Raw genomic sequence first — 24,577 nt, 5'->3', positions numbered from 1 at the left:
TAAACTGCTCCTAGCCCCCAAACTGTGAGCCAATAAATTTCCATTGTTTAAGTCAACCCACTGTATAATTTTTTTAGCAGCCTGAAACTAAAGAATATGGTTTAAGGATCAAACTTGCAGTAGATTTTCAAAGTAATTTACTCTTTCCAACTTTCTATCTGTTACTGATATATTATCTTGCCTCCAACAATGTCTGTAAACATTAAAATTCTGTAAATAACTGCAGTTTTTTTTATTAGAGTGTATAACATCCCCCTTTGTAAACCCCATCCCTCCCTCTTATTAGAAAATAAATCAAATCCTCATTCTTCACCCCAAGTGCATGGAAAAGTGGCTTATATCTAGTATGTGTTCAGTCATTGGAACTCCTTATTTATTGGAATAGGCTTTGAGAGATTGTCATTCAAATTGCAAGAGATGCCGTGCAAACAACTTTGCAACTGGACATCTTTTTTCTTTCATTTCCTTCTCCCTTTCCATTATTTGTAGACATCTTTTCTGGCCTCCTACCTCCCAGGCCCTTTTTCAGGATGTATATTAAATTGGATATTAATTGGGTGAGTCTGGGCAGGACATGCTTGCATTAAATGTGACACTAGCAAGTAGGAACTACAGGAAGGTGGGAGTGTTCACCAGCCTATCTCAAATGTGACTCCTGCTTGTGTGTAGCACCCACTCATGCATTCATTCACCACACACTTTCTGAGTGCCTGCTCTGTGCCAGAAACACTGCACTGAGTCCTGGGGACACAACTGAGAACAAAAAGGAAAACTGTCTCTGCCCTCATATGGTGGAGATGGCATTAATTACAAATTTACATTAACAGATGTGAGATAAATTAATATCCTAGCTCTGATACAGGGAGGAAGAGCTAATGTTAGTGATAAATTCCTTAACAGCTCTGTGCTTTTAGGCCTCTGGTGTCTCTGTGAATGTCTGTCTTTGTCTTTTCCCCTCCCTCATTGCTCTTTGTTAAATAGGAACAGAGAAGATGGCTAGCACTGAGTCCTGTCATGGCTAAAGTGCTTTAGACTCACAGTTTTTCTTTTAATCAATTTCTTGATCCTTCAAGTAAATATTGTTATCCACATTTTAAATATAAATAATGGATTGATAATATCATGTTATTATTCAGATTGTCGTTGAGAGGGTGAATAAATGAATGCACGCACCATGGAGTTTTGGGGCAGAAATACGCCACAGGCCCTAATTTGAAGCGGTCAAATTTAGTGGCTGCTAACCTACCTAAATCAGGAACCTTGGGTTTAAATATACATTTTTTTATAAAACAAGAAGCCCCTCCACCCCACCTTTTCTCTGCAGAAGTCAGGACTGAATCTCAAAATTTGAACTATGACCAACCAATCACGTGCCCACCCCCATGGTTGACAAACGGCGCGTTCCCAAGGTGGCAGCCACATGCCAGGTTTCTAATCTTCGCATTTCTTTGCCGCCAGAATTTCTAAGTCTTCTCTAATACGCCCAGTCACACTTTCTGAACTTCTGAGCAAAAGCCTTCTGGTTTTCATATGATTTCCGCAAAGCCCCCAGGAACACGCAGGGAGGACCGGGGCCAGAGCGGGGCGCCCGGGCGCCGGGGATTCCTGCGCAGAAGTGGCCGCCCGCGGGGCCCTCGGCGGCAGCGCGCCAGCCAGCCAGCGTCGCGCGACCGTGGTTCCTCAGCCCGCGTGCCAGCCGCCGCCGTGCGCCGAATGAAGAGCGGAGCTATTTTTACCTTCCCCAATGCAATCTCTTATATTTATTTGCAGGAAGGAATAAAGGAAAGGATTAAGAAGAAAATACTTGGTCTTAGTTTCTCCTGAGCAGGTGGGGGTTGGAACAGGAGGATGCGTGTGAGATCTGTGGTTGGGGAAAAGACAGGTCGACTTCTCTGGTTGAGGACTGTCTTCAGATCAACCGTCTCTGTCTTGGAGGCACCCCCCCATGCTCTCCCCCCTCTGACTCATCCCTGACTTCCCGCTTCCCCCTCCCGCGCCCCCACTTTTGGAGGTGCCACCAACACCTTTGATGCTGCCGGGGATGCTGCATCACTCTGCTGCTTTTATTTTCGATCCCCCACTATAAAGCATGCGCAGTGCGTCCCCTGCCAGGCAACAGCATCAGCATCAGCATCAGGACCTGAAGCCGCGCTCGGGCGCGCTCTCGGGGGCGAGGCGCCCGCTCGAGCCGCGCGCTCCCGCCGCCGCTCGCTCCCGCGCGCTGCCTCAGCATCCTGAGCCCGGCAGTCGCCCCCGCAGTTGCAGGAGCGGCCGCACCCGCGGCGGGGAAGCAGCAGCAGCTAGGGAGGCTCCGAGTTGCCGGAGCGGCGAGGACCCCTGGCCTCTTCGGCGCCCCGCCCCGGGAAGGGCTGAGCGGCGAGCAGGGGAGGGGCCGCAGCCCGAGCCCGAGCCCGAGCCCGAGCCCGAGCCCGAGCCCGCGGCAGCACCATGCCCGCCGAGTCGGCGTGACCGGCTCCGCCCGCAGCTTCCCCGCGCGCCCGGCGTCCCGCGCTGGTCGGGCGCCCTGCAGCCCAGCCGGTCACTCCCGCCGGCCACACCGAGCGGCGCCCGGGAGCTATGAGCCATGAAGCCGCCAGGCAGCAGCTCCCGGCGGTCGCCTTTGGCGGGCTGCAGCCTCCCCGGCGCCTCCTGCGTCCCCTGCGGCGGCCCCGCCGGCCCGGCGCCTACCCGCGCCCTGGTCCGCGCGCCGCCCTGCCGCCTGCTCCTCGTTCTTCTCCTGCTGCCTCCTCTCGTCTCCTCGTCCCGGCCCCGCGTTTGGGGGACTGCTGCAGCCAGCGGTGGGTATGGCCCCGTGCCCTTTGCATTGCTTTCCCGGCGGGGCCTTGCAGAGGAAAGCGAAGGGCACGCAGGTCCGTGCGCCTGGGACATGTCTCGGGTTCGGCCTGTCGGTGCCTCTGCCTCCCAATTCACTCCTCTCATTCCCAAACCCCCGTTCGTTCCAGTTCACTTTTGAAGTCCATTTCTGTTGCATTCAGTGAAAACCCATTCCAGTTTCCGTTGGTACCACTGGAAGCTATTTAGTGGATCCGGGGACCCTCAGCGATCTCTTCACAACTTGGCTGAGGGGAAACCCGTGCATGGGAAATGCAGCTAGGGCGCAAAGTGCTGGCGCGGTGGAGTCTTGATGTGAATGCAGGAATGTGATGAGAATAGTGGTAATGGGTTGTTGACTAAAATTACCTACAGATTTTAGTCATTGCTGTTGGAATTGAGGTGGGTTAGGAATACTTGATATTTCGGAGAGATACACCTTTGGTTGTGATTTCTCAAAAATACGTGTCATTATAATGAACAGTTAATATGTTTTCTAATGCAATGTTTAATACATTGATGATTGGAAATCGCTGAAAGCTGAAAGCTGACATAGGCAGGAGAAAAAACAGGAAATTGGAAAGCTGCCAGCATTTGCATCCTTCTATGGCAAAGGATTTTTGCTCATTTCAAAGTTAAGAGAAAAGGGATTTGTCCTTTATGTTAAAAGAATCAATTAGCAGTCCATGACCATGGATTCAGTACTTAGTAATCTTAGGAGCATTCCTAGCTCTGAGCTTGGGTACAGCTAGGCAGAGTACAGTTGAGCGTCTGTAGTCTCAGAGGAGTGAAGATGAGGGCCAGAACCCCCAGCATGTGCATTTAGTGACTTCTTTCAAATTCATTTGCCTCCCCTCTCCTCCCTTAGGAGTAGAAAATGTGCATATAAAACAAAATAAAACAAAAATAGTACATTATTGTACAATACTTATTAGGTTGTGTTAATCTACCCAGGCCATTTCACTGTTGCAATGAACTTACTTGCTTTACTGTGCCGCCACTTCTTAGCTATTAGTGGAAAACTTTGTTTTTGCAGTTGCTGGAAAAATGCATTTTAGTACTTATATATTTATGGAGTATGTGTGTGTGTGTTTGTGTATGTGCTTTCTCCCTCCATCAGCTCCGCATTGGAATGAAACTGCAGAAAAAAATTTGGGAGTCCTGGCAGATGAAGACAATACATTGCAACAGAATAGCAGCAGTAATATCAGTTACAGCAGTGCAATGCAGAAAGAAATCACACTGCCTTCAAGACTCATATATTACATTAACCAAGACTCGGAAAGTCCCTACCATATTCTTGACACAAAGACCAGACACCAGCAGAAACATAACAAGGTAGGCAGAGGGCCGGGTATGCAAAAGTAGTTGCCATGAAGAGTTTCCTTTGATTTGATTTTCTGCCAGGATGTGATTTCACAAATTGTACTGCAGCACTTTATTAGGAAAGCAATTAATGTTGTGATTGGGGAGAAACTAGAGGGAATTAAGCTGGTATCTGCTGGAATAGGATTGCTGTTTGTTTCTCTTCTCTAATTCAAAACTGGAATTGGAATTTCCTTATTGCTTTATAATTTTAGCAGCTGAAACGTGATACATGTTTCTTTCAGGTATATTGGACACTGAACAATAGTTAAGTGAATGTTTATGGTCTTGACTTGTTTCTGTGAAGATTTATGTAAGGTTGCAGTATTCTACCCCCAATGATAGAGAAACTGCTTTAGTCTGCATACTTCAGGTTGTTGTGAGAGGCTACTTGGCTGCAGTTTCCCCATCAGTTGTTCACTTAGAAATGGAATGTTTAAATTGAGGCAACCTTTTTCTTTAATTGATTAGTAGGAAACTTTTAAAATTATATTTTCAGTAGATAAACAATTTGACATTTTAAAAGATTATGGTTGGAGCGGATGTGGCTCAAGATGTTGCACGCTTGCCTCCCACATGGGAGGTCCCAGGTTTGGTTCCTGGTGCCTCCTGAAAAAATTAAAAACAAACAACAAATCAACTCAGGGAAGCTGATGTGGCTCAGTGGATGAGCGCCAGCTTCCTACATTTGAGGCCCTGGGTTCAAAAAACCTCAAAAAAAAATTGTGGTGAATAGAAACAAATTATTCACATAATATAGAAATCAGTTTTTGTTGGCTTAATCCTTCAAGACTTAATCTGCTTTGATTGTGAGCATTTACTTTATTTTCAGGTTGGTTCAAAAAGTGTCACTGATTTTTAAAAAGGCATTCTGGAAGTTGAAGGTGCTTAATACAGAGTGTAAAGAACTTTTTTCCTGCTTGCTATTCTTTATTTGAATTTAATATATTGGATCCTGAGCAGATTTACACAGTGGGCTATTCAGATCCTCTGTTCTTCATCAGGAATGGAAATAGAATCTGTATGTCACATAATGCATTTTGAACTTACCCGTTTAGTTGAGAAGAGCAGTAACTGTCTAAACATCTAGATTTAAGAAAAGTTATCTGTGAATTACATAATTTTAAAAATTAGTTTTCTAAAAGACAGGTAAATGGTAATAGTACTTATCCCCATTTTACAGTTAGAAAAATAGAAAATGAAGGCTTTTAGATGATTTTGCCAAGGTTATAAAGTTTAATATAAAATTCAGGAGGTCTGAATATTGAATTTTTATTATTTTTAACAAGTCAGGCTCAGAGAAAATGCTTCTTTCATATTTCCTATTACCAGAGAAGTTAGCTTTGTTTCACATTATTGTGAAGTGGCTGGCTGGTTTCCACACCAGCTAAGATCAATGGTTTCTTTTCACAGCCCTTTTCCCCATAAGCCGCTATGGATCTTAATGGACTGACTCCTAGATCCTGTCTACCCATTTGTCTTATTGATAGGAAAGTGGGTGGTGTCTTTAAGGAAGAGAAATTCAAGGCCTTCTTGATAAAATGCAGTGAGAACCATTTTATGGCTTTCCTAATTAATGAGGCCTTCTGAGGTTAAGTGGCTGGTTCTCAAACTCCAGTGCCTTTGCATAGAGTGCTGGAGAAAGAAAGAAAGAAAGAAAGAAAAAAAAACCACCTCAAAATCTATTTTAAAAAAATGCCCAAGCTTTCCTGAGCTGAGGCTCAAAAAAGATATCAGTGGAACTTCTTTATAATTCAGATGTTGGAAGCTATGACTAATGCCTGCCTTATAGTCTAGCTTTCCTTGTGTGTTTTGTTGGATGGAATGTGATTTGACTATAATATATCTGACTTTCTGTGATAATAAAGACTGTTAAAATGTCATCCATCACTCATGTAGAGAAATAGATTTCTCATTATGACACACCTACTTGATGTTGGAGTGGTTCTACCTTCCCATCCTCACTCTCCAAGGTGTTTTCTTTCTTCTGTAGGTAGACACTATAATATTTATACAGAAAAGATATTTGAAAGCACTTTTCTTCTTTTCTCATTAGTTTACTTCAACAAACTTTTGTTGCACATTTTCTCATGTGCAAAGAAGAGTGCTAGGGATTGAAAGATAAAAGATACGAGGTTCAAGGATGGAAAAAAGCATCATCTGTCCTCCATGAGACACAGAAAATGAGATAAACAAGATTCCAAAGAATGCTACTATAGAGGCATAACAGTGTTCTTATTTGGTGGCTTCCCAAATGTCTGTCTGTGTTCTATGATTTCCCATTTACTTGTGTTTTTAAGCATCTCTCTTAAACTGGTTGAAAAAATGTTTGATGTACTTCCTGCTGTTATCTTCTCAGGATGACTTGCTTAATGATAGTGATAAGAGACATGTGCCAGTTCAGCCATTTTACAAATGTTTCAACAAGAGCGAAAGCATAAATTTTCATCATTTTTTCCATTATAAAGTTTTGATTTTAATAACTGTGTACTATGTACCTTTTTTCTCCCCCTGATTTCATTGCATTCAAGCACATCTTAATGAAAGCTTTAGAAATGCTGAATCATTCTGTCACTCTCCTGGATCCCTAGAATGGGGATGGAGGTAGAGAGGAAAGTCACAGATATAGGATGCAAGGCAGAGCTCTGCATTTATGTTGGAAGAACTTTCATAAAGTATTCTGTATTGATGAATCCTTATTACTTTACAGTTGTGAAAGTTAAAATGTTTGACTCTTTAAAACTTGGTGGGTTTAAGCACAGATTGTACAGAGCACCGCTATACATATCAGTGTCTCTGAAAACCTTCAAGTTTGCTTTTTCAAAATTTATTTAGAAATATTTTTATCTAAAATGGGGTCATGTATTGCTTATTGTCCAAGCGCTGCCATTTTTGAGAGTGAAAGTAGGCACTATTAGCAGGTATATACAAAGTAGGTCTGGAGCAGACAGGGAATATGGCCAGCTCAGATCTACACTGTTATGTTCTTTGATTTTTGGTGTGTATCAATGATTAAACATAAGCATTTTATTGACAATTGATGCAACATATTAATAAAATGGGCCGTACACTTAGAAAAGGGAAGAAACACTTTAGATTCATTCATTCATTCATAGATAATTCTCTGAGTCTGCTCTCAGGAAAGTTAAGGAAACTTTTATTAAAACTTTCCTTTAGTCAAAAATTACTTGTCTTGTATCCTATTTCCTTAGGATTCGTTTCTCTTTCATTGGAAAGGGATAGGAGAGGTATACTATTCCCTTGCCTAGCACAGGGTCTGGGGAAGGTGAAGTCTGCCTGTATATGGCTCAGTCTCAGTGTGCTCCCCACTCCCCCATCTCCCCATGTTTGCCCTTTGAGAGAAGAGAGAGAGAGAAGTTTAAGTGAGTAGATCTAGGTGATGATTTTTTCTTCCCACTCTACTCCAGGATAAGACTGGTTTCTCCTTCCTTGACTGGCCAGAAGCCAGCTGCTCATTGTTCTTGGGCATGGGACAACAGAAAGAGGAGCTTGGGAGAAGGGGTTTGAGTGTCTAACCCATGGATGTTATCACACTCTTTTAGAATTCTATAGCATATACTTTTATGGACCTTATTTTCAAAAATTAATTTTTAAAAATTCATAGAAATTCCAGACTATGGAACATGGGGAAAAAGTTCCCTCCTGGAAGTTTCCTTAATAAGCACAGGTTTCAGCTAAAGAATTGTTTATAAAATCTTAAGGCATATATTGTGAAATCTGCCCTGCTTCTTCCTTACTCATCTATGTGAATTTTGTTATTTGATAAGTCTGACTTGTCACAGGGTTGTTTCTCAGGTTTGGTAGAGCAGCACCTATTTTATTAGGTTATATGATAATACAAACTTGTGTATTGGCCTCAACAGCTTTCCCATGTTTTCCTAAATAGACATTCACAATTGTAGAATATAAAATTAAGGCTCACATGGTTTTACTTGTAATATCCAGTATATAGTAAGCCTTCAGAAAATATCTGCTAAACAAATCAATGATTGAATGCTCAAGATACCACTAAGTATTTTTAGCACTGTAGAAGAGATAATTTTGGTCTTGAGGTTTTAGCACTGCATAAGCACTTACTGTGCTAATGTATGTGACCTAAAATGGTGAAATATCTCATTAATAATTCTTAGATCATCCCTGTACTGCCACACACCGTTAATGGGGCTAATCAAGAACTGATCGTTTGGTGTCATAGTTCTGGATCAGTTGCTCAAGTATCAAGAAGCAGCTACTCATATAGTTCCCAAGAATTTTGATTTACATCTGTTAGGCATTCAGCTTTGTTTGATCCAGCAAACATATATTGAATATCTGTTTTGAATTAGGCTCTGTGCTAGAGTCAGGGAAGAAATCATGAAGAGTAACACTCTTCAGAGTTACTCTTTGAAGAGTCCCTCCCCTTGCTTGTCGCTTGGTAAAGTGTCAGAAACAAGGCAGCTAGTGACATGGTTCATGGCAGTGCAGGTAGTAGTTGTAAGAACTAATGCTGTGGGTACCTAAAGGAGAGAGTAACCTTTGTCAAGGAAGTCAAAAGAAGCCTCATAGAGAAGGGAACAAGAATGTTGGCCCTAAAGAGCAAGGAGATATGTTTGCACAGGAGGCAGCAAGAGCGTCGTTCATGCAGTGCCAGTAGGACAAAGGCTCCTTGTAGAAGAGCTTGGTCTGCTGGGAACGAGCAGTGTTCTTTGTGGTGAGTGCAAGAAGGGGAAACCCAAATGTGGGAAATGTTTAAGAACTGAGCGTTAGTGTTATAATTTAAAAAAATACCACCTAGATCCTCCAGAGGTGTTGGTGCTTATAGATATAGCAGTTGAGATTTATGGTTAGTGTCTTCAAGGAGAAACAGCTGGTAAGTGGTACAGTCGGATTTGAACCCAGGTCTTACCTTTTCACAGTCCACACTGGAAAGAGGATGGAGTGTGTGGGCCGTGGCAGAAGGTGAATGTGAAAGGTTGTGAAGATTGTGAAGAGATAAGAGGTTTGGATTTATTCCATATTAAACAGTAAGTCCTGAGAAGTCTGGAGGTAGCACCTATTGATTAAGTATTGATTGAGTGCCCAGTTCTATGGCTCTTCAGGGAGCTTACCTTCTAGTGGGAGGAGACGGCCTTGAACGTGTTAATAGCAACAACAAACAACACAAAGATTTCAGGTATCGATGAGTGTTTGAAGAAGATAAAATAGAGGGTGGTGGATGGGATGATTTCTCTTGAAGAATCAGAAGACTGGGCAACTCTGGGTCTGTATTCTTGGGTGGAAATAACCAATCTGATGTTAAGAGAACACTTCTCTGTAGATAGGGTGGGTGTGCCCTGTTTACTGCCATACCCCCACTCCTTGTTGCCTTTTCCTTTTCTCCCCAGTTCCTGGGTGGTTTGTTTCAACTCTGTTCTCTAACTCTTCTCTCCCATAAAGTCTACACCATTTTTGATCATTTTAGCCTGATTGGTTTGGCTTCCACTACGCTCTCCTGCAGTTCAGGGCTGAACTGTGCTATTGAGAAGACTTGCTTCAGCATGAATTCTTAATTGTTTTTTTGCTCTTTCTTCTTAGGGGTTGACTCATTCCTGCTAACTATGTAACTACTAGTATCGTTTTATCTCTATTTATTCTCAGATTTTGTTAACAGATTGGTCACTGTCCTGTTCTCTATAGCCAGCAGCCTGTCAAAAATAATTGGAAGCCTCCACACAATGGCATAGCCCAGGGTTGGTGGCATTACCCCATGTGAGGGCAGTCGGAGAGAGCTGCCCTTCCCGTCTTTCCCATTGTTCTCAGCGGTTCCATGGTTTTCTCAGCCAGGAGTGAGCCTTGGAGTCATCTTTGACTCTTCTCCCTTCATCTCCTTCCTATAAATAGTCGCTCATTAAGTCTTGACGTTTCTTCCTTGAATCCATCCCTCCTCCTCTCTCTGCACTGTGTTCCTGTCATTGCCTCTTGTCGCTCTCACTGTCAATCCATCAGTCCCACTGCTGACAGATTAATCCTCATGGAACACTTATTTCATCACGTGACTCCCTTTATCCACACTCAACAAGCATAATTCAGCTAGTTGAATTTTACTTGTGGAGCGAAGCAGAGGCTGTGCACTGCTCTGGAGAACAGCTGCTCCTTTCCTTTTGAATACCTGCTCTTGCTATACCCTTGTCCTGTCAGCCTTTTTTCCAGGCCTGTTTACCCACAGGTTGGTCCACAGCAGGAGTTCATTTTGTCTGGATGAGTTCATTCATATCTGTCCAGACTGTGGGTCTGGTTATGGAAAATCCTTGTGGTAAATGGCCAGAACCGGTCTATGGTAGTGTGTTCTCAGGCTGATGGATAAATCCAAAATTCTGTTAAATTCTTGCTTTAGATGATCCTGTCATCTTCTTCTTTAAGATCTGAGTAATTAATTGCTCCTAGAGTATACATTTTTTTGAAAGAAAATATTATATTCTCAGGAATGTACATAATCATAAGGCTTTATTCACACGAAGTATTCAATTGACAAGTGCTATGGCTACCCTTTAAACTTATAAAAGACTTATTCATTCATGTAATTCATTCATTTGTAATCCACTGAGTGTCTGAGCTTTGCAATTTTACAAGGGAATCTTTGTGTTTAGAATTTATATAAATTCAATATGATTCTAATAAAATTTATTGCTAGGAATACGATTAAAAGAGTAGAACCAGTTGTATTTTATTCAGAATAATGAGAAGTTAAAAAAAATCAAGTTCATTCATGGTAAATTTTGGTAAAGTTTTTGCTTTCATTGATTAATACAAGGGGCTATTATCCATCATAGGGTTCCCAGACTGGAACAGAGCTAGACCTGTGAATTAGCTGACATTTCATAATAAGATTTTATTATATAGGTGTCTTTTCTGGCTAAAGAGTGGGCAGAGGCTAATTTCCTCTTCTGACTATTACAAATTAATGAATTTGAGCTCTAATTCCAATTTTACTTTGAAAGATATTTATTTGTAAGATCTATCTTAACTCTATTCTCTAAATGTTTTATTTAGAAATGAAAGGATGGAAGTTCAAGCAGGTCTTCTCTACTGATACGTACTAATTAGAGAGTAGTTAAGTTCAAACTAACCAGTGCATAATCAGAAGTATACATAGGGCTCTATGACTAGTGACTATATTGATCTTTAGCTTTGATCTCCATTCATATGGGGAATATTTACTTTTTGCTTGTCTGCAAGAGAGTTTCCACCTCAGATTTTTCGGCACATTTTTAATGCTAGGTGGGAAGTGGGAACAAGGTCATCATCCCAGGCTCCTGGACCACCTCTGTCTGTCCTCTGTAGGGCTACAGACTTATTTTAAAAGTAGTCAAATCTAAGCACAGCTAGAGGCATGATATCCCAGAGCCACAGAGAAATTAAGTTTGATTACCTTTTCCAGTTTTTCCTTTCCTTAGTTTGGAAATTCAAGAATTTGCTGAATCAAGTTGTAGTTTGGATCAGGTTATTGGGTGCTTCATGCTGTCCTTTAATTGTAAACAGACCTGTTAGTACCATAGACATAATAGTTGTATTACAGATGGACTCCTATAAAACAATCAAGGCTTAGGAAGGACCCTCCCCTCATGTGTCTCCTTGCTCTTTTCTTTTTTAAGATAAGTAGAATGCATTAAATCAATTTTAAATTTAGTTCTCTAATGCATTGGTGTGAGAACAAATAAAATGGATTGCCTTTGTACTAAATCTAATCAGTTTTATCGAAGGCACTATAATCTCACTTGGTCTTCATAGTATAACTCCCAGAATGATGATTGTTTCTGAGGAAACTAAGCTTAAATAGGTCAGGTAAATTGCTCCAGGTCTTGGGAATTCTTGGCATGACAAGAATGACCAGAACCTTGGTCTGTAGGCTTCCAACCTTGTTCTTTTTAATCACATTTCTGTGGGTTAAATGTTGAACATTTGTATGCCTTATTTATTTATTTATTTATTTTTAAAGATTTATTTCTTTCCCCTTCCCCTCATTGTCTGTTCTCTGTGCCCATTCGCTGTGCATTCTTCTGTGTCCGCTTGCATTATCAAGGGACACTGGGAAACTGCATCTCTTTTTTTTTTTTTTCAAATTCTACTCAATTTATTCATTTTTTAAAAAATATTACATTAAAAAAATGTGAGGTCCCCATTCATCCCCACCATCCCCACCCCACCACTCCTCCCACAGTAACACTTTCCCCCATCATCATGACACATCCGTTGCATCTGGTCAGTACATCTCTGGGCATCGCTGCACCCCATGGCCTGTGGTCCACACCATAGCCTACACTCTCCCATGTTCCATCCAGTGGGCCATGGAAGGACATACAATGTCCGGCAATTGTCCCTGGAGCACCACCCAGGACAACTCCAAGTCCTGAAAATGCCTCCACATCTCATCTCTTCCTCCTATTCCCCGCACCCAGCAGCCACCATGGCCACTTTTTCCACACCAATGCCACATTTTCTCGATTATTAACCACAATAGTTCTGTATCTCTTTTTTATTGCATCATCTTGCTGCCTTAGCTCTCCGTGTGCGTGGTACCACCCCTGGGCAGGCTGTGCTTTTCTTATGCAGGGTGGCTCTCCTTGTGGGGCGCACACCTTGTGCGTGGGGCATCCCTACGTGGGGATGCCCCTGCCTGGTATGGCACTCCTTGCATGTGACAGCGCTGCGTGTGGGCCAGTTTACCACACGGGTCAGGAGGCCCTGGGCATTGAACCCTGGACCCTCTCTATGGTAGGCAGATGCTCTATCAGTTGAGCCTTGTCTGCTTCCCATTTGTATGCCTTTTAGATACCATCACTTTTGATGACAAGGACTGTGAACTAATTATATCATGTGTACACACACACTCTTACCATGTTTGGCTTCCTCTACTAACCAGTTGGTTTGTCTTTTTTTCCCCCTCGCTATAGTACTCCAGATAAATAACTTTATTTAAAATTAACATTTGGCTTATCTGTTTACCTTTTCTTATTAATCTTTAATTTTCTTTTTTCTCTATCATATTTTTCTTCTTATTTATTGAATAAAGGTGAGATTTTCAAAGTTAGACATTTGAATCATTCCAGGAATGGCTTTTTCTTTTTCTTATTTTGGAAAATGTTCTCTAATGTGGTAGTCTGCAGCTTGAGGAAATAGAATTTCAAAACAAGCTGAGTTTAAGAAGAATTGGCTAATTTAGCCTCTATGTTTGCTAATTAAAGAAATGACATAATACCCAATTTAAACTTGGCAGTGTGTGATAACCAGTGTTTCTACAATGACATGGTCTTATTTCCACTCAAAACCAGGGATTGGCATCTTAGTGATCCAGTATAACCATTTGTGGAATAAATATCTGTGCTAGGCTGTTTAAAAGGTCAAAAATTCCTCTTTGACTTCTCTTACTACTTCCATTGCTGTCTAGTGGAGGAAGAATGACTGGGGGTCAAGGATCATGGGGTCCAACAGATATGCAATTATCAGCTCTGTTGACTTGGACAAGTTTCTTAGCCTCTCTGAGCCCCAGCTTCCTTAGCGATAACCCAGAGGGTTGTGCCAGTTGTAAGTAGGATCATGCATGTTAAGTAGTTGGCACTGAGCTAAGGACATAGGCAGTCCTCAGTAAATGTTACTGATTAATTATTGACAAGTGGACTATGGACTCTAAGGTGAGAACTGTTCTTTTAAGGAATAAAGCATTTGTTTTAAGAAAAAAGAAAGAAAGCGAGCTTTGGCTGAGGAAACAGTTTTGGAAAGGATCAGTCTCTGAATCTTCCTGGTTTTATGGCCGTGGATGAACAAACTTGATTGATTTACTGCAGGTGGAAGTGGACACTAGTTCTACTTATGAAGAAGTGAATACTTGAGAATGTGGCGTGATGTCTTAGAGACTGCAATCCTCTTACCAAGTTAGTATGTAAACATGGTGTGCATATCTGGGCAAGTTGAGGAGTTTCCCCTAAACCTTCACAAATAATCAGGATACTCCAGGGCGGGCTTAGAAAACAGGCATTTTGGTGAAACAGGCATTAAGGTGAACTGTTTTCTTTTTTTTTCTTATGTCTTTATTTATTTTTAAAGTTACATTAAAAAAATATGAGGTCCCCATGTACCCCGCACCCTCCTCACTCCCTCCTCCCATAACAACAGCTTTCTCCATTGTCATTGGACATTCATTGCACTTGGTGAATACATCTCTGAGCACTGCTGCACCACATGGTCAATGGTTCACATTATAGTTTACACTCTCCCCCAGTCCACCCAGTGGGCCATGGGAGGACATACAATGTCCAGTAAATACCCCCACATCACATCTCTTCTTCCCACTCCCTACCCTCAGCAGCTACCGCGGCCATTTTCTCCACATCAATGCTACATTTACTTCCATTACTAATCGCGATATGAACTGTTTTCTTTGTGCAGTTAAATTGCCAAGGAGGGTATGGTGTTGCACCCAATACTTTTACTATAAATTTCCCTGAGATAATGTCCCAGTTAAACATCCATGCACCTCTTTCCTGCCACTACCAGAAAAAAAACTCAAAACAAAATCCAATAAGTACTTTCCTCCACCATTGGTAGTTTTCTGGCTTTCAAATTAAATGCAACAATTGTAACACCATGACAATTAGCGTAGTATGTTGACTTCTCAACCAGAAAAAAATTATTAGAGTAAAATTATCAGAAATACAGTTGTGGTTTTTGTAGACACTGGGTAAAATTGAACATGTTATGACCAGGAGGTAAAATATTGGGCTTCACATCTAAATCATCTTAACCAAGAAGAGTTCATACACTGATTCCCCTCCTCTTGTAAATTACTGTTAAAAACAGTTAGTGAACTCTGTTTAAATACCTTGTTAATTACTGTGAGCTGCCCCTTGCAATGTAATTGACTCCCATCCCTGTAGAATGTAGTCAGAGGCATTTATCACTGTTAGGCTGTGTAAATTCAATCATTTGTTCCCTTTAGTATCAATGGGATGCTGAGATGATGTCATCTTGTTATTTTTGGCTTTGCAGTGGTGTGTAAGACATTTTATTGAAATAGTTAACTGTACTTCTTTTCTACTTAATTCTCTCTCTGTTTTTTCTTTTTATTGTTTTAGTTGGGGACAGTAATCCTTTTAAGAACTATTGATCCATTTTAGGATTATTACCCAAACGGTATATTTATAAACTCTCTTGTCTGCCTATCAGATCTTAAATTGTCTTTCCATTTTAGTTTTGTAGAGTTCTTGGATTTCCTTTTCAAAACTAACTTGTTAAAAAGTTGATGAACTCATTTGACTTATTTGTATGAAACACTTACTTGTGATACAACATTCGATTATCTTAGTTCTTTACACACAGGGCCTGGTCTCTTGATACCCCGATTTACATATCCAACTATATGTATGGTATCTCTGCTTGGATGCCTAACAGGCACCTCACATTTAACATGTCCAAAATGGAACTCTTGATTTTAACATCTCCTATCCCAACCTGCCCTCCCCATGTTCTTCCCAGCTAGTGCCATTTGTTCAGGCCAAGTACCTTTACTCTTCTCTTTCTCTCAGGTGCCACTTCGAGCCATCAAGTCTTGTTAGCTCTACCTTCAAAAGCTGTCTAGGATCTGACAGCTTCTCATTACCTCCATTGCTGCCAACCTGGTCTAAACACCATCACCTCCTGCTTGCATGATTAAAATGTCTTCTTTACTCGTGTCCCTGCTTTTGTCTTGCCTCCATTGCTCTGACTCAGTCCCTTTTATGCGCATCAGGCAGAGCTGTCTTTTAAGTCCTAGATCACATCAGTTACACCTCAGCTCAGCAAGCTCCAGGGACTTCCCATCGTACTCAGGGTGATTTTTTTCCCCCCAAAAACATAATATAGTTGCTGAAGAAAATGAAACTATTGCTGGTTGTTACTGCTGGATAGCAGGAAGTGCTCTTTTTGTGTATTCAAACACTTAACTTAGATGCATAAGATTTAACATCCCTTTCACTGAGGATTTTTTTAAAAACCAGACACGCATCTTGCTCCATTCACATTTTAAATTAAAATTTTGATTTTCTGTATTTCATTTCATAGACCAACATGCAATTAAAATGGATAAGTATTTTTTTATTGTAACAAATAAAAATAACCCCTAAACATTTATCAACCTTATAACATGTTCAGGATTTTCTAATGGCCTCTGAAAAGGTTATGCTTTCCTATTTGCCTCAGAAATACAGATGATGCTTCTGAACAGTGGGTTAAACAAGGGAAGTATTATTGCTATAGAAGGATTGATTTTATTTCCATGAAAAGTGTGCTTTCTTACTTCTTGCTAGTTCAGGAAATTGCTTGAGACCAAAGAAGAGAAAGTTGATAGTGGTGACAGGAGTCTTCACAAAATTTTCAGAGGGGGGCTCTTAGGTCAGGGCTAAAGGAAGCAGATTGTGCTGCAACTTTTGGACTTTGTGGAGAGAGGATGATTGCAGAGAGATGAGTACAAGTTGAAGTTCTCAAAGGAAAGTTGCTCAAAGGGGAGTATTTGGAGGTGTTGTGCAGGAAGCTGAGATTTGCTAATCGTTAGATGACCAAAACGAATGGAGAATAAGTTCAGGGGGAAGAAGGATGAACAGTTCAATATTTGCTTGTTTTTTCTGATAGGTCCCTTTTAAAGGGAGATAGCCTGCTCTTAGAATAATTAATTGGTTGCATCATGGCTGGGTTATTTTGGGCAGGTCACTTACTTTTCTGGATTTAAATTTCCTTATTTTAGAAATAAGGAAGTTGTGTTAGATTTGGGGATCACACACTTCAGTGTGTGTTGGAATCACCTGGGGAGGTTGCTGAGAAGATTTGAGTTAGTAGGTCTTTATTGGCGTGGGGGGTGGGGGGTGGGGGGGGGGGTGTCTGTTTTTTATAAGCGTCAGGTGATTTTTGAGTTCAGTCCATTATAACCCTTAATTTATGTGAAATATCCTCTAAAAAGAGATGACCAAGTATTCATCTGAGCAGGTAAAATGTGGGAATCATTCATTATACCAAGTATCAGTGGAATAACTGGCCCTCTGAGGTTTGTTTGGGCATATTGGAAGGAGAGTGGAAATTATTAAAGGTGGACATTTATTAATTGAAGGCGAGAAGAGTAGCTGGCTCCAGAAGTGGTTGGTACCAGGTGATTGGGCAGAGGAGGTGCTAAGGAACAGTTTTCAGCACAGAGGATGCTGGTGGGGTCATAGTGCCTCCCTGATTTATCACCAAGGAGTCCTTGAAAAGACAGTTTCTGGTGAGGGAGTTCTGAGTTAGCAGTGTTAGAAACCAGAGGGAAGGAATATGATAGTAGATGAAAACTGATGACCAATTTGCACATATAAACATGTACACCTACGTGTGTAAAATGAGTGCAGATGTGTAAATATTTATGTAAAATTAGTAGTTACTCTAATATATGTACTTACATGGCCTAAAAATTCAGAGTTCAGAAAGGCATAAAATGAAAAGTAAGCCTCCTCCGCTGTCACTTCTGAAAGGCTGTTAAATTTCTGTTTCCAGTTATTTTTAACATGAAATAATTTTGTCTGCCCTATTTTTAGATCTTCTCAACCTTAGATATGGTCTCTTGCCTGCCTATGAAGAATGAAGAATGTTTCAAACTTCATTGTGCGCTTCCCTATCTTTCCCTAACTCTGGTTTTTTATTACTTACGTGTTTTGAATTTTCTGGTGCTTTTAGCAGTCATGTTCCAGTTATGTGCCTCTGGGGAGACCCAGGAAGAAGAGCTGGAATAGAAGTATCCTCTTTGATAATTTGGTAAGAGTTCTTCCTGCAGGATACAAGGCCCTGGAAGGCTGATGGTGAAGAAGGGAGAGAAACTTTGTATAGGAAAAATTGCATATTTCCTTTTTCCTTTTTAAAAAGATAATGAAGTGGAATAAAATATGGATTAGAGTGGACTTCCTGGTATTCTACTATAGAACTATTGGGACTCTAACAATGGAAGAAATTGTATCATTGATGTGGAGAAAGTGGCCACGGTAGTTGCTGAGGGCAGGGAGAGGGAAGAAGAGGTGTGATGTGGGGGCATTTTTGGGACTTGGAGTTGTCCTGAATGATATTGCAGGGACAGATGCTGGACATTATATATCCTACCATAACCCACTGAATATACTGGGGGAGAGTGTAAAGTACAATGTAAACTATAATCTGTGTGGTGCAGCTGTGCTCCAAAATGTATTCACCAAATGCAAAAATGGTAGTTGATGTGGGAGGAGTGGGGATGGAGTATATGAGAACCTCTTATTTTTTTTAATATAACCTTTTTTAATGATCTATGTATCTTAAAAAAAAAAGACGTAATTAAAAAAAAATGAAGTGATTCTTCTTATCTTAAAAAAAGAGGAAATATGTATTTAAAAATCTTTTTTTAGGTTCATTCCTTTTAAGTAAGATGAAGAACCTATTAAGATTTTGTTCTGGTTATAGTAGGAGGCCACTGATGGGTTTTAAACAGGACAATACTATAAACTTGTATTTTTGAATAAAATCTTGTATTTTGAATAAAAGACAATTCTGGCAGTTTTGTGGATGATGGACTATAGAGGGGCAAGAGTGGAAGCAAGGAGACCACTTAGAGGGCACTCACAGGTGTCTAGGGCTGAGATGGTATGGCTTGGACTAGGATAGTAGCAGAGCAATTGAAGGTAAGAAGATATATTTGGAATATATTTTGGAGGTAGCACCTCCAGATGGCTGATGATTTGGGGGGTGAGTAGGTTAGGAAAGGAGAAGAGTTGTGGTAGGCAGAATAATTGCCCTGTAAGATGTTCACACCCTAAATGCCAGAACCTATGAATGTGTTACCTTACATGGCAAAAGGGACTTTTAAAGCTAAGAATCTTGACATGGGGAGAGTATTCTGCATTGTCCAAGTGGACCCAGTATAATTACAAGTTTCCTTATAAGAGGGAGGCAGGAGGGTCAGAATCAAAGAAGTGATGTGACGATGGAAGCAGGGGACAGTGATAGGGCCATGAGCCAAGGAATGAGGACAGCCTCTAGAGTTTGGAAAAGGCAAGGAAATCCACCCCCGGAACCTCCAGAAGGAATTAGTTCTGTTGACACCTTGAATTTAGATTGAATTTTGGACTTTTGGCCTCTAGAACTGTAAGTAATAATTTGTATTGTCTTAAGCCACTGCGTTTTTGGTAATTTGTTAACAGCAGTGATAGGAATCTAATACTGGAGTCAAGAATGAGTGTAGGACTTTTCCCTGGCAAATGCTGGTACTCTTTTCTCCTACACAGGAAAGGCTGGAGAGGAAAGTTTAGAAGAAGTCTAAGAGAAACTGAACCTATTCAATTTAGGACTGTTAGTCATCTGAGTGGATATATCATCAAGATAGCTGGCTTTGGTCTCAGGACTGATCAGGATGAGATGAAATGTGGGAGCCATCAACATACAAATGATATTTAGAGACTTGGGGTTTTACACGCATGGAAAGAGCATACTATATTAATTATGGAAAGAAAGCGTAGTAACTTCCAAACAGAGACCACATTCAGATGTATTCCCTCTCATCCTTGCTGTTTAAATTACAGTTCTTTTCTTTTGAGTCACCAATGACATTTCAAAAGATTATAAGAAACTGCCACTTTGAGACGGAAGAAAGCAACATTATTCTTTTAAAAGATCAGATTTCTGGACTATGTAGATAGTTGCAGTATTTCTTCCTTCATTAATTTTGAAGAATACATGTGAGCTCATTTGACAGATTTAAACCTGTGGTTTAAATTGAGGGGATTTCTGTGGATATAAATGTTAAAAAATCTTCTTATCAGGTGGCTTACGTTTAACTTTTGAAAGAACCAAATTCCCCTTTTCATTTGCATCATTTGCTTCTTGCTGTTCTGTGCCACGGGTTTTGATGGCAGCTGAAAATAAGCTTTGAAAATAGGGTTGAGTTTTGTGTAAAGACAACATATCTAGAGGAATCGATATGAATATATACATCTGCTGTACTATAGAGCAGGGGTGGTCAACCAGGGGCAGTTTTACCCAGCCCCCTCCAAAGGGGACATTTGACAATGGAGAGAGATGTTTTTGGTTGTCACAGCTGGGAGTGGGGTGCTACTGGCAAGTGGGAGGTAGAGGCCAGGGATGCTGCTGAACATCCTGCGATGCACAGGACAGCCCCCAAAAATGAAGAGTGACTCAGCCCCGAATGTCAATAGAGCTGAGGTTGAGAAACCTGGATGTAGAGCTTGTAAACCTGTGATTAAGAAAATGGGAACAGAGAAGCAGACTTGGCCCAGTGGATAGGGCGTCCGTCTACCACATAGGGAGTCCAGGGTTCAAATCCCGGGCCTCCCTGACCTGTGTGGAGCTGGCCCATGCGCAGTGCTGATGTGCAAGGAGTGCCGCGCCACGCAGGGGTGTCCCCCGGGTAGGGGAGCCCCACGCGCAAGGAGTGTACCCTGTAAGGAGAGCCACCCAGCGAGAAAGAAAGTGCAGCCTGCCCAGGAGTGGCACCGCACACACGGAGAGGTGATGCAGCACAAAGACTCAACAAAAAGAAACACAGATTCCCGGTGCCACTGATAAGGATAGAAGCGGTCACAGAAGAACATGCAGCGAATGGACAGAGAAAGCAGACAACTGGGGGGGAGGGTGGGGGGAAGGGGAGAGAAATAAATAAAAATCTTTAAAAAAAAAAAAGAGAACTATTATATTTCTGTGATTTAACATATATGCTGTTTTCTACATTACATCTGGTTGCCCACTGTGCCAGCAAACTTATTCAACAATTTTTATATTTGGGGAATCTGGCTAGAATTTAGAAAAACTAGAATGAAAGAAGAGTTTGAAGTCTATATTTAATGGCTTTTTTCTTTTTGGACTAAGACAAACTGTTAAGGTTATTTTATTTTTAGAAACAGATTTCATGTACTATAAATAGTTTTTATTTTGGACTATTTATCAACTACATTTACTATAGCAAGCCCTCCCATGACTAATTAATTACAGATTTTATATAGTTATTTGCTTATTTCAGGTAAAAAGAGCATCTGAAATAACTGTAATTGAGATAAAATTGTAAAAATTGCTTTATTTCTCTTTTTCTTTGTCACTATTGAAATAGAAACTTTTTTTCAAAGTTCAAGAGAATGCTCCTTCCTGTCATTTCCTTAGTTAGATGAAGAGATGTCAAAATGAAGAGATTCATGCAATGCTTTCGAGTTATTTCATTGCTAGATTTCAAGATATAAATTTATTAAAATGGTAAGCAAGTTTGAGAAACCTGTTATTTGTAAATGTAGGATATCTTTTAATTTCCATGGACATTAATTTAGTGGATCAGGCTAGTCCACTAAGATGGGAGATATGGTTAGTAAATTAAAATCAGTTGAACATATTTAAACACATTAAAAAAATTCCTAAAGTGTGATATATATCATTACATACTTAAAAGCAGTTACATTTTGAAATATGCAAGCAGTTAAGATAGCATGGCTTCCAGCATATGATGGACTTCCAAGAAATCAAAGATAAGCATTATATAGTTTTATGCATATGACCCATGTGGTTTGTTAAAGAACTGCAATCCTCATTTGCTAATCATTTTTGTAATTGTAACACATATATACAGGATATGTGAAATTGTGCTCTTGGACTCGAATCCTCTTGGAATTTGTAGTACATAATATACCTCTTGGGTTCCAAAGTGACTGTTTTAATTGAAAATATTTATTTTGAAACCCAGTGAGTAGGTTGGTTTATATTGACTTCTACAGTTTTCTCCCCCTACAGTTTCCCCCCTCCCCTCCCAGTAATCTCAGCATTCTCATTTAAGCCTTAGCTGTTTTAGTATGATAGCTGCTGAACTGTACTTTCCGCATTATTTCTTTCACTGGAGTTTTTTTTTTTTTTTGGTATCCCTAATATTCATTTATTTACTCATTTACTCATACAACTAGCCATTCACTTTGTTTACTGCTTAGCTCATTTATTCACTTGGATATTTATGTGCTTTATATCGAACTGCCTTTTCCACATCTCTTCTTGGACATATACTTTGCATATCAAATTTAATATGTACCAAACAGAATCTGAATCCCCACCATCACTTCCTTCTGCAGTCTTTTCTATCTCAGTAAATTGCTTGTTCTTTCTGGTGACTTTGGTAAAATAAAATCGAAGTTTATTTCATAACCCATATTTAATCTCTAAGTAACTCCTGTTGACTTAGCTTTCCCTGTCTACCCAGAATCTGACCACTTTTTATCAATTTCTCTGTTACTACTCAAGTCCAACCCATTATCACCTCCTACTTGGATTATTGCAGCAACCTCTTAATTGGGCCCTCTGCTTTCTCCCCACAACTTCCCCTCATCCCCCCATTTACACAATAGCTTGTGTGAACCTTTGAAAATGGAAACCAGATCATGTCACCCTCAGCTCAGAATCCTCAGTGACTTCCTATTTCATTTAGAATAAAGGGCAGTATTCTTACAGTGACTTTCAGGTGCTACGCTATTGGCCTCTCATTACTTTTCTAAGTTCATTGCCAAGGATGCTCCACTTGAACCAGACTGGCCCTATTGCTGTTCCCTGAACATAGGAAATTCCAGTATGCTCATGTGTCAGGGCTTTTACAATTATCTGTTGCTCTGCCCAGAATTCTCTTCCACCAGGTATCTGCAAGGCTTGTTCCTGTCATCTTTTCAAAGCAGCCTTCTCTGACCACTCTATTGATAAAATTGTCACCTGTCTGTACTGCAGTCTCCCTGACTCCATATGCCTTTTTTCTACTTTATTATGTTCATCTATAATACTTACCACCATATATCTTAGGGTAAATTTATCTGTTTATTGTATTTACCACCCCCTGCCACATAAACACTGAAGTGTGAACTCCAGAAGACTAGGACTTTGCTTGGAAATAGTAGGTGAGCAATAATTATTCATTGAGTGTATAAATGATTTCATGGATGATTTAGAAACCAATGAGGTAGGATAGGATCTGAGAGATAGATATGATCCAAAGTACTCTTTTTATTTCTGTATGTATTCAAGGCTCCATGTAACTTCTGGGTTCTCAATTGGAAGTAAAAATGGAGTTTTAATATACCTAAAACAGTCCATGGATATGTTGATATATATCATTTGCATATTAGAAAAGCCTTAATGATCAATATTCTAAATTTCAGTTTTAAAACTTATGTGAATACAGGCTCAATGGCTGGCATTTTGTAGAAATGTATGGAAATTGGATGGTAGAGAAAATATCACTTCAATATTAGCTTTTCCATATCTAGTTTTGGGCAAAGTATGTATAGTACACATGATATTTGTTTTGAATAAAATTGTGAAACAGGACAATTGTGAATCTTTATGTCCAGGAACAGCCTCATAGTGTTACCTAGTTATTCTAATAGCGTCCGAATTTCTGTAAAATGGGGGAATCCATTTCTGGCTTGGCCAATCCTTTGAAAGTTACCCTTTCCATCCAAAGGGGCAGAATATAACTATCCATGGGCAAAGTAAAGCACAGATGAGACCCTGGGAATTTTAGAACTCTATAGTCCATATTTGTGGGTCTGTGCAGACAAACGGAAGCTGTACCCCAGTAAGACTCAATTTGTGGGGCATATTTTGCAGAGTGCATTTCCTTGAACATTCAAGGAAAGCAAAGACCTGTTAGGATTTAGGAATACCATTGTCATTTAGAATGAACTTTGAACAATTTCCTAAGCAGAGCTTGAAAAAATTTCTGCATATAGCATTAGTAGCCCAGGCATACAGACCTCAGCAAAAATTGGCTCTGGGCAAGAACAGTGTGATACCCCCTAGTGAGGATCAGTAAGTAGTATCAGGATATGTCAAAAGAAGAGAGATCTGGCCTGGACAGGTCTGCTTAGCTTCCTTTGGTTATATGTTTTTAGTTGTTTCTTAGTGAAGGAGAAGTTGGAATTAATATTTGAGTCTACTCCATATCATTTGGGTTGTTAGCTATAACAGTGTTCAAGTGAACTGAGTAAGTATGGCATCAAAATTCTCATTTCATATTTCAGACTCATTCATTCTCAACTAATCCTTTTATGAAGACCCACGTTAAAATGCTCTAGATAAGCATTTGAATTGATCTCTGGGCTGTTATAGCCAACATTCCTAGGACCTGAGTGGGCAGACCAAGGAAGTACGAATTCTCATAGGGTGTTACCTTAGGGAGGCTTTTTTTTTCAGGATAGTGTGAACATTTTATAAGCAAATTAAAAAAAAAACTACATCATGTAATGGGCCAAAGACATTAAGCATGGAGCTTGGTGTCTTTGCCTTTCCAAACTTATACCCTATTTCTATACTTTTATTCAGTTTCTTTACTGGGTATTCAATAATTCTGCTAGAA

At 40.4% G+C, this 24,577-nt stretch overlaps 1 protein-coding gene across 4 annotated transcripts in view; it reads left to right on the top strand.

Annotated features, from left to right (window-relative positions):
- Window positions 1-1,654: 1,654 nt before the first annotated feature.
- Window positions 1,655-24,577, top strand: part of ADAM23 (ADAM metallopeptidase domain 23) — a 173,997-nt gene continuing 151,074 nt past the window's right edge. For 2 of the 4 annotated variants that reach the window (XM_058300286.2, XM_058300287.2), the window contains exons 1-2: window positions 2,149-2,798; window positions 3,953-4,170. In XM_058300286.2, the coding sequence (XP_058156269.1) occupies window positions 2,585-2,798; window positions 3,953-4,170 (432 nt within the window). In that variant the 5' untranslated portion in view covers window positions 2,149-2,584. Of the gene's footprint in view, window positions 2,799-3,952; window positions 4,171-24,577 lie in introns of all 4 variants that reach the window. The other 2 variants (XM_058300285.2, XM_058300284.1) reach the window with 2 other exon arrangements.

The sequence above is a fragment of the Dasypus novemcinctus genome, chromosome 7 (assembly GCF_030445035.2).
Source record: "Dasypus novemcinctus isolate mDasNov1 chromosome 7, mDasNov1.1.hap2, whole genome shotgun sequence".
NCBI lineage: Eukaryota > Metazoa > Chordata > Mammalia > Cingulata > Dasypodidae > Dasypus > Dasypus novemcinctus.
Note: the sequence above shows the minus strand (reverse complement) of the source record. Positions and strands in the feature narration are given on the sequence as shown.